The following is an 18,903-nucleotide window of genomic DNA, read 5'->3' as shown; positions in this document are numbered from 1 at the left end:
ATGTATGTGGAAGGCCATGTCGAATTTCAACAAATTTGACGTGAAACTCTCTTCAAGTGTTCGTATTGGTTACCTACTTATATCTTAATGGGACTCAGAAAGTAATATTTTTAAGTGTTTGTATTTGTTAGATACTTGTATCTTAACAGGACTCATAAAACACATGGATTATCAGTACTTTCCACGAGAGGAAAGGTTTCTTTTTTCACATTGAGGCACCGGTCCACTGGAAATTGAGAGCACATCAGGCCTTAAGCTTCGACCTATGTCTCATAACTTCATCAGTCAAGGCCCATATTTGAATTCCCGGCCCACCCAGTGAAAAGTATCCAATCCATAAATTGGGCCTTGTGGCTATTGGGCCCAGTAATCACTGACTTCCACGCCAGAAACGTTAAGACTTTTCCCACGAAAGTGGAAACTGGAAACGTCGCCAAGAGTAGTGGGAAATCAGCAAGGCAAGTGGCCAGCAGCATTTGTGCTTTGCTTCTTCCAATGGCTACCTTCTTCCAAAGGCTCGCCAAGGCGGCGCCGATCGCCTTCAACAGCTCGTTTCGAGGTCAATCGAAGTCCAGCTTCCGCATTCCCTTCGGAGCAGTCGCAGCCGTCTCCGGCGGAATCTCCTATCTCTGCTACCATTCCTCGCCGGATTTGGTAATTTCTCCTGCTCATTTCATCTGGGTATTGATCAGATTGTTGATTTATTACTGATACAATGTGGGTTTTAGCTCAGGAATTTTGTGGCCCCAATTGGGTTTTTTAAGAAAGTATAATTTCTCCTGATGGTTTTGAGCGTTTAAAGAAATGGGTGTGTTTGTGATGGTGTTTTTGTTTTCTTTTCGATATTCGATTCTGGGTTTATTTAGTTGTAAACTACAGATAGTATAATTAGGTATTTGAATTTTGTTTGTTCAGGTCTTTGTTGTTGATTAATTGTTTATGTATTTGGATTCTTGTCTAATTAGCTTAGAATGTTTGGAGTAATGGGGATTTTCAAGCTAGTGTAGATTGCGTTTGATGAACTGGTTTCATTTATGGTGTTGCGTTAGTGATGTTCATCGTCGGATAGTAATTAGAAGTTGTGTATGCCTGCATGGTATAACTATGAAAACGAAAAGAGCACAGGATCAGATATCCCGGTGTGTGATCAGAATACCTTTTATTGCTGGTTTACTACTGCAAGATGACCCTTCTGAGCGACATTAACGTTTTCATGGATAATCACTGCTCTATTGGTTTTATAGGTTTCCTAATGCAATAAAAGGTTTTTCATTGTCTTTTCCTGCTCATTATGGTTTGATTTATATTTGCCCGTATAGCAACTTACTTGTCATTAAGGGTTTAGGATTCAGGTTCTTCTTCTGTATTGAGAGTAGGCTTGGCAAACGGGTCATGTCTGTCGTGTTCGTGTCGTTTTCGTGTAACACCTGTTATCTTAACGGGTCCTTAACAGGTCGGGTCACTTTACCCAACAGATAAAGTGACCCGACCCGTTATGACCAGCTATGACCCGTTAAGAAAAATGTTTTTTTTCTTAAATTTGCACATACCACACATTACCACATAAATATTACTTCAAAACATTAAAACACATTTGTCGTTTAAGTACTACATCTACCCTTAAAAATAAGAGCCTAATAAACAAACATCCATACACTACTAATCTATTACAAAATATTAAATGTGCAATGATATGCAAAATGAAAGAGTTTTTGTTTTCAAGGTTGTGAAGTCTTTCTCAAAAGTTTAAACCTTGCCAATGGAACTCAGAGCTTGCATGTTATTCCTTTTACAAAATCCTCAATTTTCATCGATCATCATGACATAAGATTTTGTGGTATCCAATAGTGTAAATATTTTAAATTGAAGATCGAATTCATCTCTGAATTTTGGTTTTTGCGATTTTTTGCGTATGCGATCTTGAAGTATATACAAACAAGTTTGACGGTTAGATCAATGAAATTATTTTCGTAGAATGCGTATCCCATCAAAACGATAGATTCACTAACACTTGGAGTTTATTTATACTTTCATTAAGTATAACATAAGATTTTGTGGTATCTACTAGGGTAAATATTTTAAATTGAAGATCGAATTCATTCATTGTATTCATATAGGGTCAAGGAGTGTAGCTGTAAAAAATCATCAAAATCGGAGTTAAAATAATCGTTAAATCGTGATTTTTCCTTTATAACCGTCGAAAAACTTTGTCCCGTTACTTGATCTCTGAATGTTTGTTTTTTGTGATTTTTGGCTGATGCGATCTCGAAACATATACAAACAAGTTTGACGGTTGGGATCGTTGAAACTAGTTTCGTAGAATGCGTATCTTATCAAAACAATAGATTCACTAACACTTAGAGTTTATTTATACTTTCATTAAACATAACATAAGATTTTGTGGTATCCACTTGTGTAAATATTTTAAATTGAAGATCGAATTCATTCATTGTATTCATATAGGGTCAAGGAGTGTAGTTGTAAAAAATCATCAAAATCGGAGTTAAAATAACCGTTAAATCGTGATTTTTCGTTGATAATCGTCAAAAAGTTTTGGGCCGTTACTTGCTCTCTGAACGTTTGTTTTTTGAAATTTTTGACATATGCGATCTCGAAACATATACAAACATGTTTGACGGTTGGATCGTTGAAACTAGTTTCATATAATGCGTATCCCATCAAAACAATAGATTCACTAACACTTAGAGTTTATTTATACTTTCATTAAGTATAACATAAGATTTTGTGGTATCTACTAGTGTAAATATTTTAAATTGAAGATCGAATTCATTCATGATATTCACATAGGGTCAAGGAGTGTGGCTGTAAAAAATCATCAAAATCGGAGTTAAAATATCCGTTAAATCGTGATTTTTCGTTTATAACCGTGGAAAAGTTTTGTCCCGTTACTTGATCTCTGAATGTTTGGTTTATGTGACCTCAAAGTATATACAAACATTTTTGACGGTTGGATCGTTGAAATTAGTTTCGTAGAATGCGTATCCCATTAAAATGATAGATTGACTAATACTTAAGAGTTTATTCATACTTTCATTAAGTATAACATAAGATTTTGTGGTATCCACTAGTGTAAATATTTTAAATTGAAGATCGAATTCATTTATTGTATTCATATAGGGTCAATGAGTGTAGCTATAAAAAATCATCAAAATCGGAGTTAAAATAATTGTTAAATCGTGATTTTTCCTTTATAACCGTCGAAAAACTTTGTCCCGTTACTTGATCTCTGAATGTTTGTTTTTTGTGATTTTTGGCTGATGCGATCTCGAAGCATATACAAACAAGTTTGACGGTTGGGATAGTTGAAACTAGTTTCGTAGAATGCGTATCCTATCAAAACAATAGATTCACTAACACTTAGAGTTTATTTATACTTTCATTAAACATAACATAAGATTTTGTGGTATCCACTTGTGTAAATATTTTAAATTGAAGATCGAATTCATTTATTGTTTTCATATAAGGTCAAGGAGTGTAGTTGTAAAAAATCATCAAAATCAGAGTTAAAATAACCGTTAAATCGTGATTTTTCGTTGATAATCGTCAAAAAGTATTGGCCCGTTACTTGCTCTCTGAACGTTTGTTTTTTGAAATTTTTGACATATACGATCTCGAAACATATACAAACATGTTTGACGGTTAGATCGTTGAAACTAGTTTCATATAATGCGTATCCTATCAAAACAATAGATTCACTAACACTTAGAGTTTATTTATACTTTCATTAAGTATAACATAAGATTTTGTGTTATCCACTAGTGTAAATATTTTAAATAGAAGATCGAGTTTATTCATGATATTCATATAGAGTTAAGGAGTGTAGCTGTAAAAAATCATCAAAATCGGAGTTAAAATAACCGTTAAATCGTGAGTTTTCGTTTATAACCGTGGAAAAGTTTTGTCCCGTTACTTGATCTCTGAATGTTTGTTTTTTGCGATTTTTTGCTGATGTGATCTCGAAGCATATACAAACAAGTTTAACAATTTTGATCGTTGAAATTAGTTTCAGAGAATTTGTATCTCATCAAAACGATAGATTGACTAATACTTTAGAGTTTATTTATACTTTCATTAAGTATAATATAAGATTTTGTGGTATCCACTTGTGTAATATTTTAAATTGAAGATCGAATTCATTTATTGTATTCATGTAGGGTTAAGGAGTGTAGTTGTAAAAAATCATCAAAATCGGAGTTAAAATAACCGTTAAATCGTGATTTTTCCTTTATAACCGTCGAAAAACTTTGTCCTGTTACTTGATCTCTGAATGTTTGTTTTTTGTGATTTTTTGCTGATGTGATCTCGAAGCAAATACAAACAAGTTTGACGGTTGGGATCGTTGAAATTAGTTTCGGATAATTCGTTTCCCATCAAAATGATAGATTGACTAACACTTAGAGTTTATTTATACTTTAATTAAGTATAACATAAGATTTTGTGGTATTCACTTGTATAAATATTTTAAATTGAAGATCGAATTTATTCATTGTATTCATAAAGGGTCAAGGAGTGTAGCTGTAAAAAATCATCAAAATCGGAGTTAAAATAACCGTTAAATCGTGATTTTTCGTTTATAACCGTTGAAAAGCTTTGTCCTGTTACTTGATCTCTGAATGTTTGTTTTTTGTGATTTTTTGCTGATGTGATCTCAAAGCATATACAAACAAGTTTAACGGTTTTGATCATTGAAATTAGTTTCGGAGAATTTGTATCCCATCAAAATGATAGATTGACTAACACTTAAGAGTTTATTTATACTTTCATTAAGTATAATATAAGATTTTGTGGTATCCACTTGTATAAATATTTTAAATTGAAGATCGAATTTATTCATTGTATTCATATAGGGTCAAGGATTGTAGTTGTAAAAAATCATCAGAATCGGAGTTAAAATAACCGTTAAATCATGATTTTTTGTTTATAACCGTCGAAAAGCTTTGTCCTGTTACTTGATCTCTGAATGTTTGTTTTTTGTGATTTTTTTCTGATGTGATCTCGAAGCATATATAAACAAGTTTGACAGTTGGGATCGTTGAAATTAGTTTCGGATAATTCGTTTCCCATCAAAACTATAGATTGACTAACACTTGAGTTTATTTATACTTTCTTTAAGTATAACATAAGATTTGTGGTATTTACTTGTGTAAATATTTTAAATTGAAGGTCGAATTTATAAATTGTATTCATATAGGGTCAAGGAGTGTAGTTGTGAAAGATCATCAAAATCGGAGTTAAAATAACCGTTAAATCGTGATTTTTCGTTTATAACCGTTAAAAAGCTTTGTCCCGTTGCTTGATCTCTGAATGTTTGTTTTTTGTGATTTTTTGCTGATGTGATCTCAAAGCATATACAAACAAGTTTGATGGTAGGGATCGTTGAAATTAGTTTTGGAGAATTTGTATCCCATAAAAACAATAGATTGACTAACAGTTAGAGTTTATTTATTCTTTCATCAAGTATAACATAAGATTTTGTGGTATCCACTTGTGTAAATATTTTAAATTGAAGATCAAATTCATTCATTGTATTCATATAGGGTCAATGAGTGTAGCTGTAAAAAATCATCAAAATCGAAGTTAAAATAACCGTTAAATTGTGATTTTTCTCTTATAACCGTCGAAAAGTTTTGTCCCGTTACTTGATATCTGAATGTTTGTTATTTGCAACTTTTTGCTGATGTGATCTCGAAGCATATACAAACAAGTTTGACGGTTGGGATCGCTGAAATTAGTTTTGGAGAATTCGTATTCCATCAAGTTCAATGGTGTGTGTGTGTGTGTGTGTGTGTATTTATTAAGTAGATTTAAATCTATTTATTTTGTACGTATAATTGATTGGTATACGGACTAGTACATCACGTGAGTCATTATAAAAATAGTGAGATATGTCAAATACGCAATAAAAAGTTAATAACTTAAAAAAAAAAAAAAAAAATCTCACCACTTCTATTAATTTTCATTTTTCCCTCTCTTTTTCTTCAAAAAGGACGGCACTGCAGGGAATGGAATGGAATTATCAATTATGGAATCAAATCAATGAATGCATATTAATTAATAATTATTATAGTTTTTATAAAATTTAATTCAAAATTTAATATATATTTATATACATATAATTATTATAGATAGTTAATATTTTAGGGGTATAATTATTATAGTTAATTTAATATATATATATATATATATATATATTTATTACAGTTTTTAGGGGTATAAAATTGTTAAATTAATATATATAATTATTACAGTATTTTTTTAGGGTTATAAAATTATTAAAATAATATTCTGCTTATCGTGTATCGTGTTATCCACGTGTATACCCGAATCAACCTGTTATCTTAACAGGTGCTTATCGGGTTACCCGATAACGACCTGATTCATTATCGTGTCGACCCGAACACCTGTTAATTTCGTGTCGTGTCGTATCGGGTTATCGGGTCGTGTCAGGAATTACCAGGCCTAATTGAGAGCTAAGAATCCTTCTTTTTTTTTTTTTTTTTTAACAGGTCTATCTAGATGAAATCAAAGAACAAACTGGCCCAAAAGTGGGTGAGTTTTGATAAGACTAAATATGTAGCTCAAAGCTTTATATCATGAACTAAGTATTGTGTTAACGGATTAGAAACTTAGTATATCAAGCTTAATTTCTGTGAATGCCACACATCCAATTCTTTCACCCTTACATTCATGCTCGGTAAATGTGTTTACTGTGTTTTCAGCACTTAATCCAGACAAATGGGTTGAATTTAAGTTGCAAGATACTGCAAGGGTTAGCCATAATACACAATTATTCAGGTATATCCTCAAGACACACCAGATGCCTTAGAACTATTATTTGAAATAAAATTTATATTGATCAGAAGCACTAGCTCTTCAAATACCTGCAATAATACTAAGATGTCCTGATTTCATGTTCTTGTAGAATGTCTAAACATCAATGTGACTGATTTCTCTTAGTTTTCTCCAAAACTGGCAGGTTTACATTTGATCCGAATGCCAAGTTGGGTATATATGTTGCTTCATGTCTCCTTACGAGGTATACTCTTCTGTTTATAATTACTCTGCTTTGTCTTGAAATTCCTTATTGATATAGTTTTTTGTCCCTGTGATCCTGTAACACTAGGGCTCCATTAGAACAAGATGCTGAAGGGAAACCAAAATATGTCATACGCCCGTAAGTCTTTCTGGCCTCATGTTAAATGCTGTTTTTATTTTCTCCTTATGCCGGGACTTAATTATGTAACTTTGGAAGTCTTTGAATTCTGTATTTCTCTTACCTGCAGCTGTTTGTATGAGTTATTGAATTTACTTTTTGATTTTCAGTCACCTCGTATATTTTCATTTGCATGACTTGTAGTGTTTATTCAGTTTACCTTTATGCTCAGGTATACTCCTATTTCAGATCCAGATGCCAAGGGATACTTTGACTTGTTAATTAAGGTATGCTGTCAATTATATTCACTTATTCGCTTGATTTGGTTAAGTTTCTGAGGATTCATTGACCCTTAGATGCAATTCAAGCTTCTTTCATTTTTGTTGAAACTCTATGCAGGTGTATCCAGAAGGAAAAATGAGCCAGCATTTCGCAAGTTTAAAACCAGGCGACATAGTTGAAATGAAGGGGTAATTTATCCACATTCACAAGCAATAGCAGTGGATATGCTCTAAATCATCTTCTAATCAGGTGTATCCGTTTCTTGCAGGCCCATTGAAAAACTCAGATATACTCCCAACATGAAGAAACATATAGGCATGGTATGAGCTACTTGTATAGAATTCAATATATAATATATAATAATTTTCTCCACCTTTTACGAATATCTCATGGGTTCCATGCATTTGCATCGTCGTTAGCTTTATCAATTATGGTAGTGGTGTTCAGTTCTTTCTTGCATTGTGTGTCTATACACGTGAATACTTACAAAAATTAAGATCATTGGTGTATGATAAATCTGTGTGGTCTCTTTGTCTGAAAGTGCGATTTCATTCTTTGTTACAGATTGCCGGTGGTACAGGTATTACTCCAATGCTTCAGGTTATTGAGGCCATACTGAAAAATCCTGACGACACAACTCAGGTGAGAGATAGCCTATATCATTAGTCTTTACATCACAACATTCACAACTGCGGTCTATCCAATTGAAATCTTGAACTTCTCATTTTAATATGTGTACTTATATACATAATAGAGTAAGTATATTTGTGATATTTAACAATGTCAATTCTATGTAATAATCGCTATACGACAGTCTCAGCATATTTTGTAATTGTGTGAAATTGACGATTGATGATGGCCTAGGTGTCACTTCTTTATGCGAATGTCTCCCCTGATGACATACTGCTTAAACAGAAACTCGACATACTTGCAGCTAGCCACCCAAATTTAAAGGTACCATTTGTCTCATCATAAAATACCATCATTGCATCACTCCAAATTTGGATGGTCTCTCTCATGAAACGTGGCTTTATTTTTTGAAACCAAATGCAGGTATTTTACACTGTAGATAATCCAACAAAGAGTTGGATAGGGGGAAAAGGTTACATATCAAAGGACATGGCAGTTAAAGGCTTACCTGCTCCTGGTGAAGATACTCTCATCCTGGTAAGTGTTACATACTGCAGAGGCACTATGTACTTGTCGATATCATCTTCTAGTTCAATTTTCATTAGATCTCATCGATCGACCTGCATTGCTTGTGCAGGTATGTGGTCCTCCTGGGATGATGAAACATATATCTGGTGACAGGGCTCAAGACCGATCGCAAGGAGAGGTAAAGAAGGGCAGTATCCTGCTTTTTAATTGCGGTAAAACCATTTAGTCCATTACCGTTTCTATTTCTTTTTTCTCATAACTCTCTGTTTGCTTTGTTGCAGCTCAGTGGCATACTAAAAGAGCTCGGGTACACTGAAGAAATGGTATTTTTGATTCAGCAATGATGATTTCACTTACAAGAAGCACTTACTGGGTTTTATTTCAAATTTGTGTGCAATAAACTGTGTTATTACGAAGCATACACAACTTAAACTCGAATTCCAAATAAATTTGGGAACAATACTGAATAGGACATATTTTGTTATGAAATTTGTTGTGTTGTCCACTCGAGGGGACGAAATGTCATCTCTCTTTCTGCACATCATTGTTTACGGAAAGGAGATAATGTTCGATTCCGAATTGGCAGACAGACAAGGATTTTACGTATCTCTGAAACCGCCTGAGAAGGCGAAGGTTGACTGATGGTCGTTCAGTTACCGGCTTATCAAGAAGGCGCGAATCACTTGGATTGTTTTACCATCACCAACTATACTATTGGTGCTATGAGATATTGTTATCCTAATTCAATCATATAATCATGAGATGTTTGAATCTCATTATCTGGTTATAAATAGACCATAATTCGTTTCTCTTGTAATGAAAATATCGTTACTTTGCAACTTGAAACTTGATTTTCACTTTATTTTGCTGAGATTTTGTTTATTAAGTCAAAATGTGACAGAATGTGCTAATATGGCAGAAATATTGCTTATGTGGCGTGTATTCAAGCAAAAGATAGAAGGGTATTTTGGTAAAGATATCATGTGTTCTTCCTTCTCTTGGATTTACTTCCATTACCATTCGAATTCAACAAAGATTGAGCCCCAAATCCATGGATGCTGATGCTCTCGACTTCACATTGCATCTCAAAAGTGCGACGACCTAAATTCGTCGTTGAGTCTGCTTCTTTGTCTTCAATTTTCTTTCATCGACACTCAAATTTCAACAAATCTAATCCAAAAAACTTTATGTATGTGGAAGGCCATGTCGAATTTCAACAAATTTGACGTGAAACTCTCTTCAAGTGTTCGTATTGGTTACCTACTTATATCTTAATGGGACTCAGAAAGTAATATTTTTAAGTGTTTGTATTTGTTAGATACTTGTATCTTAACAGGACTCATAAAACACATGGATTATCAGTACTTTCCACGAGAGGAAAGGTTTCTTTTTTCACATTGAGGCACCGGTCCACTGGAAATTGAGAGCACATCAGGCCTTAAGCTTCGACCTATGTCTCATAACTTCATCAGTCAAGGCCCATATTTGAATTCCCGGCCCACCCAGTGAAAAGTATCCAATCCATAAATTGGGCCTTGTGGCTATTGGGCCCAGTAATCACTGACTTCCACGCCAGAAACGTTAAGACTTTTCCCACGAAAGTGGAAACTGGAAACGTCGCCAAGAGTAGTGGGAAATCAGCAAGGCAAGTGGCCAGCAGCATTTGTGCTTTGCTTCTTCCAATGGCTACCTTCTTCCAAAGGCTCGCCAAGGCGGCGCCGATCGCCTTCAACAGCTCGTTTCGAGGTCAATCGAAGTCCAGCTTCCGCATTCCCTTCGGAGCAGTCGCAGCCGTCTCCGGCGGAATCTCCTATCTCTGCTACCATTCCTCGCCGGATTTGGTAATTTCTCCTGCTCATTTCATCTGGGTATTGATCAGATTGTTGATTTATTACTGATACAATGTGGGTTTTAGCTCAGGAATTTTGTGGCCCCAATTGGGTTTTTTAAGAAAGTATAATTTCTCCTGATGGTTTTGAGCGTTTAAAGAAATGGGTGTGTTTGTGATGGTGTTTTTGTTTTCTTTTCGATATTCGATTCTGGGTTTATTTAGTTGTAAACTACAGATAGTATAATTGGGTATTTGAATTTTGTTTGTTCAGGTCTTTGTTGTTGATTAATTGTTTATGTATTTGGATTCTTGTCTAATTAGCTTAGAATGTTTGGAGTAATGGGGATTTTCAAGCTAGTGTAGATTGCGTTTGATGAACTGGTTTCATTTATGGTGTTGCGTTAGTGATGTTCATCGTCGGATAGTAATTAGAAGTTGTGTATGCCTGCATGGTATAACTATGAAAACGAAAAGAGCACAGGATCAGATATCCCGGTGTGTGATCAGAATACCTTTTATTGCTGGTTTACTACTGCAAGATGACCCTTCTGAGCGACATTAACGTTTTCATGGATAATCACTGCTCTATTGGTTTTATAGGTTTCCTAATGCAATAAAAGGTTTTTCATTGTCTTTTCCTGCTCATTATGGTTTGATTTATATTTGCCCGTATAGCAACTTACTTGTCATTAAGGGTTTAGGATTCAGGTTCTTCTTCTGTATTGAGAGTAGGCTTGGCAAACGGGTCATGTCTGTCGTGTTCGTGTCGTTTTCGTGTAACACCTGTTATCTTAACGGGTCCTTAACAGGTCGGGTCACTTTACCCAACAGATAAAGTGACCCGACCCGTTATGACCAGCTATGACCCGTTAAGAAAAATGTTTTTTTTCTTAAATTTGCACATACCACACATTACCACATAAATATTACTTCAAAACATTAAAACACATTTGTCGTTTAAGTACTACATCTACCCTTAAAAATAAGAGCCTAATAAACAAACATCCATACACTACTAATCTATTACAAAATATTAAATGTGCAATGATATGCAAAATGAAAGAGTTTTTGTTTTCAAGGTTGTGAAGTCTTTCTCAAAAGTTTAAACCTTGCCAATGGAACTCAGAGCTTGCATGTTATTCCTTTTACAAAATCCTCAATTTTCATCGATCATCATGACATAAGATTTTGTGGTATCCAATAGTGTAAATATTTTAAATTGAAGATCGAATTCATCTCTGAATTTTGGTTTTTGCGATTTTTTGCGTATGCGATCTTGAAGTATATACAAACAAGTTTGACGGTTAGATCAATGAAATTATTTTCGTAGAATGCGTATCCCATCAAAACGATAGATTCACTAACACTTGGAGTTTATTTATACTTTCATTAAGTATAACATAAGATTTTGTGGTATCTACTAGGGTAAATATTTTAAATTGAAGATCGAATTCATTCATTGTATTCATATAGGGTCAAGGAGTGTAGCTGTAAAAAATCATCAAAATCGGAGTTAAAATAATCGTTAAATCGTGATTTTTCCTTTATAACCGTCGAAAAACTTTGTCCCGTTACTTGATCTCTGAATGTTTGTTTTTTGTGATTTTTGGCTGATGCGATCTCGAAACATATACAAACAAGTTTGACGGTTGGGATCGTTGAAACTAGTTTCGTAGAATGCGTATCTTATCAAAACAATAGATTCACTAACACTTAGAGTTTATTTATACTTTCATTAAACATAACATAAGATTTTGTGGTATCCACTTGTGTAAATATTTTAAATTGAAGATCGAATTCATTCATTGTATTCATATAGGGTCAAGGAGTGTAGTTGTAAAAAATCATCAAAATCGGAGTTAAAATAACCGTTAAATCGTGATTTTTCGTTGATAATCGTCAAAAAGTTTTGGGCCGTTACTTGCTCTCTGAACGTTTGTTTTTTGAAATTTTTGACATATGCGATCTCGAAACATATACAAACATGTTTGACGGTTGGATCGTTGAAACTAGTTTCATATAATGCGTATCCCATCAAAACAATAGATTCACTAACACTTAGAGTTTATTTATACTTTCATTAAGTATAACATAAGATTTTGTGGTATCTACTAGTGTAAATATTTTAAATTGAAGATCGAATTCATTCATGATATTCACATAGGGTCAAGGAGTGTGGCTGTAAAAAATCATCAAAATCGGAGTTAAAATATCCGTTAAATCGTGATTTTTCGTTTATAACCGTGGAAAAGTTTTGTCCCGTTACTTGATCTCTGAATGTTTGGTTTATGTGACCTCAAAGTATATACAAACATTTTTGACGGTTGGATCGTTGAAATTAGTTTCGTAGAATGCGTATCCCATTAAAATGATAGATTGACTAATACTTAAGAGTTTATTCATACTTTCATTAAGTATAACATAAGATTTTGTGGTATCCACTAGTGTAAATATTTTAAATTGAAGATCGAATTCATTTATTGTATTCATATAGGGTCAATGAGTGTAGCTATAAAAAATCATCAAAATCGGAGTTAAAATAATTGTTAAATCGTGATTTTTCCTTTATAACCGTCGAAAAACTTTGTCCCGTTACTTGATCTCTGAATGTTTGTTTTTTGTGATTTTTGGCTGATGCGATCTCGAAGCATATACAAACAAGTTTGACGGTTGGGATAGTTGAAACTAGTTTCGTAGAATGCGTATCCTATCAAAACAATAGATTCACTAACACTTAGAGTTTATTTATACTTTCATTAAACATAACATAAGATTTTGTGGTATCCACTTGTGTAAATATTTTAAATTGAAGATCGAATTCATTTATTGTTTTCATATAAGGTCAAGGAGTGTAGTTGTAAAAAATCATCAAAATCAGAGTTAAAATAACCGTTAAATCGTGATTTTTCGTTGATAATCGTCAAAAAGTATTGGCCCGTTACTTGCTCTCTGAACGTTTGTTTTTTGAAATTTTTGACATATACGATCTCGAAACATATACAAACATGTTTGACGGTTAGATCGTTGAAACTAGTTTCATATAATGCGTATCCTATCAAAACAATAGATTCACTAACACTTAGAGTTTATTTATACTTTCATTAAGTATAACATAAGATTTTGTGTTATCCACTAGTGTAAATATTTTAAATAGAAGATCGAGTTTATTCATGATATTCATATAGAGTTAAGGAGTGTAGCTGTAAAAAATCATCAAAATCGGAGTTAAAATAACCGTTAAATCGTGAGTTTTCGTTTATAACCGTGGAAAAGTTTTGTCCCGTTACTTGATCTCTGAATGTTTGTTTTTTGCGATTTTTTGCTGATGTGATCTCGAAGCATATACAAACAAGTTTAACAATTTTGATCGTTGAAATTAGTTTCAGAGAATTTGTATCTCATCAAAACGATAGATTGACTAATACTTTAGAGTTTATTTATACTTTCATTAAGTATAATATAAGATTTTGTGGTATCCACTTGTGTAATATTTTAAATTGAAGATCGAATTCATTTATTGTATTCATGTAGGGTTAAGGAGTGTAGTTGTAAAAAATCATCAAAATCGGAGTTAAAATAACCGTTAAATCGTGATTTTTCCTTTATAACCGTCGAAAAACTTTGTCCTGTTACTTGATCTCTGAATGTTTGTTTTTTGTGATTTTTTGCTGATGTGATCTCGAAGCAAATACAAACAAGTTTGACGGTTGGGATCGTTGAAATTAGTTTCGGATAATTCGTTTCCCATCAAAATGATAGATTGACTAACACTTAGAGTTTATTTATACTTTAATTAAGTATAACATAAGATTTTGTGGTATTCACTTGTATAAATATTTTAAATTGAAGATCGAATTTATTCATTGTATTCATAAAGGGTCAAGGAGTGTAGCTGTAAAAAATCATCAAAATCGGAGTTAAAATAACCGTTAAATCGTGATTTTTCGTTTATAACCGTTGAAAAGCTTTGTCCTGTTACTTGATCTCTGAATGTTTGTTTTTTGTGATTTTTTGCTGATGTGATCTCAAAGCATATACAAACAAGTTTAACGGTTTTGATCATTGAAATTAGTTTCGGAGAATTTGTATCCCATCAAAATGATAGATTGACTAACACTTAAGAGTTTATTTATACTTTCATTAAGTATAATATAAGATTTTGTGGTATCCACTTGTATAAATATTTTAAATTGAAGATCGAATTTATTCATTGTATTCATATAGGGTCAAGGATTGTAGTTGTAAAAAATCATCAGAATCGGAGTTAAAATAACCGTTAAATCATGATTTTTTGTTTATAACCGTCGAAAAGCTTTGTCCTGTTACTTGATCTCTGAATGTTTGTTTTTTGTGATTTTTTTCTGATGTGATCTCGAAGCATATATAAACAAGTTTGACAGTTGGGATCGTTGAAATTAGTTTCGGATAATTCGTTTCCCATCAAAACTATAGATTGACTAACACTTGAGTTTATTTATACTTTCTTTAAGTATAACATAAGATTTGTGGTATTTACTTGTGTAAATATTTTAAATTGAAGGTCGAATTTATAAATTGTATTCATATAGGGTCAAGGAGTGTAGTTGTAAAAGATCATCAAAATCGGAGTTAAAATAACCGTTAAATCGTGATTTTTCGTTTATAACCGTTAAAAAGCTTTGTCCCGTTGCTTGATCTCTGAATGTTTGTTTTTTGTGATTTTTTGCTGATGTGATCTCAAAGCATATACAAACAAGTTTGATGGTAGGGATCGTTGAAATTAGTTTTGGAGAATTTGTATCCCATAAAAACAATAGATTGACTAACAGTTAGAGTTTATTTATTCTTTCATCAAGTATAACATAAGATTTTGTGGTATCCACTTGTGTAAATATTTTAAATTGAAGATCAAATTCATTCATTGTATTCATATAGGGTCAATGAGTGTAGCTGTAAAAAATCATCAAAATCGAAGTTAAAATAACCGTTAAATTGTGATTTTTCTCTTATAACCGTCGAAAAGTTTTGTCCCGTTACTTGATATCTGAATGTTTGTTATTTGCAACTTTTTGCTGATGTGATCTCGAAGCATATACAAACAAGTTTGACGGTTGGGATCGCTGAAATTAGTTTTGGAGAATTCGTATTCCATCAAGTTCAATGGTGTGTGTGTGTGTGTGTGTGTGTATTTATTAAGTAGATTTAAATCTATTTATTTTGTACGTATAATTGATTGGTATACGGACTAGTACATCACGTGAGTCATTATAAAAATAGTGAGATATGTCAAATACGCAATAAAAAGTTAATAACTTAAAAAAAAAAAAAAAAAAATCTCACCACTTCTATTAATTTTCATTTTTCCCTCTCTTTTTCTTCAAAAAGGACGGCACTGCAGGGAATGGAATGGAATTATCAATTATGGAATCAAATCAATGAATGCATATTAATTAATAATTATTATAGTTTTTATAAAATTTAATTCAAAATTTAATATATATTTATATACATATAATTATTATAGATAGTTAATATTTTAGGGGTATAATTATTATAGTTAATTTAATATATATATATATATATATATATATATATTTATTACAGTTTTTAGGGGTATAAAATTGTTAAATTAATATATATAATTATTACAGTATTTTTTTAGGGTTATAAAATTATTAAAATAATATTCTGCTTATCGTGTATCGTGTTATCCACGTGTATACCCGAATCAACCTGTTATCTTAACAGGTGCTTATCGGGTTACCCGATAACGACCTGATTCATTATCGTGTCGACCCGAACACCTGTTAATTTCGTGTCGTGTCGTATCGGGTTATCGGGTCGTGTCAGGAATTACCAGGCCTAATTGAGAGCTAAGAATCCTTCTTTTTTCTTTTTTTTTTTAACAGGTCTATCTAGATGAAATCAAAGAACAAACTGGCCCAAAAGTGGGTGAGTTTTGATAAGACTAAATATGTAGCTCAAAGCTTTATATCATGAACTAAGTATTGTGTTAACGGATTAGAAACTTAGTATATCAAGCTTAATTTCTGTGAATGCCACACATCCAATTCTTTCACCCTTACATTCATGCTCGGTAAATGTGTTTACTGTGTTTTCAGCACTTAATCCAGACAAATGGGTTGAATTTAAGTTGCAAGATACTGCAAGGGTTAGCCATAATACACAATTATTCAGGTATATCCTCAAGACACACCAGATGCCTTAGAACTATTATTTGAAATAAAATTTATATTGATCAGAAGCACTAGCTCTTCAAATACCTGCAATAATACTAAGATGTCCTGATTTCATGTTCTTGTAGAATGTCTAAACATCAATGTGACTGATTTCTCTTAGTTTTCTCCAAAACTGGCAGGTTTACATTTGATCCGAATGCCAAGTTGGGTATATATGTTGCTTCATGTCTCCTTACGAGGTATACTCTTCTGTTTATAATTACTCTGCTTTGTCTTGAAATTCCTTATTGATATAGTTTTTTGTCCCTGTGATCCTGTAACACTAGGGCTCCATTAGAACAAGATGCTGAAGGGAAACCAAAATATGTCATACGCCCGTAAGTCTTTCTGGCCTCATGTTAAATGCTGTTTTTATTTTCTCCTTATGCCGGGACTTAATTATGTAACTTTGGAAGTCTTTGAATTCTGTATTTCTCTTACCTGCAGCTGTTTGTATGAGTTATTGAATTTACTTTTTGATTTTCAGTCACCTCGTATATTTTCATTTGCATGACTTGTAGTGTTTATTCAGTTTACCTTTATGCTCAGGTATACTCCTATTTCAGATCCAGATGCCAAGGGATACTTTGACTTGTTAATTAAGGTATGCTGTCAATTATATTCACTTATTCGCTTGATTTGGTTAAGTTTCTGAGGATTCATTGACCCTTAGATGCAATTCAAGCTTCTTTCATTTTTGTTGAAACTCTATGCAGGTGTATCCAGAAGGAAAAATGAGCCAGCATTTCGCAAGTTTAAAACCAGGCGACATAGTTGAAATGAAGGGGTAATTTATCCACATTCACAAGCAATAGCAGTGGATATGCTCTAAATCATCTTCTAATCAGGTGTATCCGTTTCTTGCAGGCCCATTGAAAAACTCAGATATACTCCCAACATGAAGAAACATATAGGCATGGTATGAGCTACTTGTATAGAATTCAATATATAATATATAATAATTTTCTCCACCTTTTACGAATATCTCATGGGTTCCATGCATTTGCATCGTCGTTAGCTTTATCAATTATGGTAGTGGTGTTCAGTTCTTTCTTGCATTGTGTGTCTATACACGTGAATACTTACAAAAATTAAGATCATTGGTGTATGATAAATCTGTGTGGTCTCTTTGTCTGAAAGTGCGATTTCATTCTTTGTTACAGATTGCCGGTGGTACAGGTATTACTCCAATGCTTCAGGTTATTGAGGCCATACTGAAAAATCCTGACGACACAACTCAGGTGAGAGATAGCCTATATCATTAGTCTTTACATCACAACATTCACAACTGCGGTCTATCCAATTGAAATCTTGAACTTCTCATTTTAATATGTGTACTTATATACATAATAGAGTAAGTATATTTGTGATATTTAACAATGTCAATTCTATGTAATAATCGCTATACGACAGTCTCAGCATATTTTGTAATTGTGTGAAATTGACGATTGATGATGGCCTAGGTGTCACTTCTTTATGCGAATGTCTCCCCTGATGACATACTGCTTAAACAGAAACTCGACATACTTGCAGCTAGCCACCCAAATTTAAAGGTACCATTTGTCTCATCATAAAATACCATCATTGCATCACTCCAAATTTGGATGGTCTCTCTCATGAAACGTGGCTTTATTTTTTGAAACCAAATGCAGGTATTTTACACTGTAGATAATCCAACAAAGAGTTGGATAGGGGGAAAAGGTTACATATCAAAGGACATGGCAGTTAAAGGCTTACCTGCTCCTGGTGAAGATACTCTCATCCTGGTAAGTGTTACATACTGCAGAGGCACTATGTACTTGTCGATATCATCTTCTAGTTCAATTTTCATTAGATCTCATCGATCGACCTGCATTGCTTGTGCAGGTATGTGGTCCTCCTGGGATGATGAAACATATATCTGGTGACAGGGCTCAAGACCGATCGCAAGGAGAGGTAAAGAAGGGCAGTATCCTGCTTTTTAATTGCGGTAAAACCATTTAGTCCATTACCGTTTCTATTTCTTTTTTCTCATAACTCTCTGTTTGCTTTGTTGCAGCTCAGTGGCATACTAAAAGAGCTCGGGTACACTGAAGAAATGGTATTTTTGATTCAGCAATGATGATTTCACTTACAAGAAGCACTTACTGGGTTTTATTTCAAATTTGTGTGCAATAAACTGTGTTATTACGAAGCATACACAACTTAAACTCGAATTCCAAATAAATTTGGGAACAATACTGAATAGGACATATTTTGTT

General features: G+C 33.2%; 2 protein-coding genes across 2 annotated transcripts; both read left to right on the top strand.

Moving 5' to 3' along the window:
* Positions 1 to 427: 427 nt before the first annotated feature.
* LOC137748276 (NADH-cytochrome b5 reductase-like protein) lies at positions 428 to 8,855 on the top strand. The gene is made up of 12 exons (XM_068488402.1): positions 428 to 654; positions 6,528 to 6,570; positions 6,741 to 6,816; positions 6,998 to 7,057; positions 7,145 to 7,195; positions 7,407 to 7,461; positions 7,574 to 7,644; positions 7,725 to 7,776; positions 8,021 to 8,098; positions 8,321 to 8,410; positions 8,510 to 8,623; positions 8,724 to 8,855. Exons 1-12 carry the CDS (start codon positions 496 to 498, stop codon positions 8,838 to 8,840), a joined length of 966 nt encoding a protein of 321 aa, XP_068344503.1. The 5' UTR covers positions 428 to 495; the 3' UTR covers positions 8,841 to 8,855.
* Positions 8,856 to 10,228: 1,373 nt separating this feature from the next.
* LOC137748414 (NADH-cytochrome b5 reductase-like protein) lies at positions 10,229 to 18,661 on the top strand. The gene is made up of 12 exons (XM_068488557.1): positions 10,229 to 10,455; positions 16,334 to 16,376; positions 16,547 to 16,622; positions 16,804 to 16,863; positions 16,951 to 17,001; positions 17,213 to 17,267; positions 17,380 to 17,450; positions 17,531 to 17,582; positions 17,827 to 17,904; positions 18,127 to 18,216; positions 18,316 to 18,429; positions 18,530 to 18,661. Exons 1-12 carry the CDS (start codon positions 10,297 to 10,299, stop codon positions 18,644 to 18,646), a joined length of 966 nt encoding a protein of 321 aa, XP_068344658.1. The 5' UTR covers positions 10,229 to 10,296; the 3' UTR covers positions 18,647 to 18,661.
* The last annotated feature ends 242 nt before the right edge of the window (positions 18,662 to 18,903 follow it).

The sequence above is a fragment of the Pyrus communis genome, chromosome 10 (genome assembly GCF_963583255.1).
Source record: "Pyrus communis chromosome 10, drPyrComm1.1, whole genome shotgun sequence".
Taxonomy (NCBI): domain Eukaryota; kingdom Viridiplantae; phylum Streptophyta; class Magnoliopsida; order Rosales; family Rosaceae; genus Pyrus; species Pyrus communis.
The sequence above is the reverse complement of the archived record's forward strand: the minus strand, read 5'-3'. Positions and strand labels throughout refer to the sequence as shown.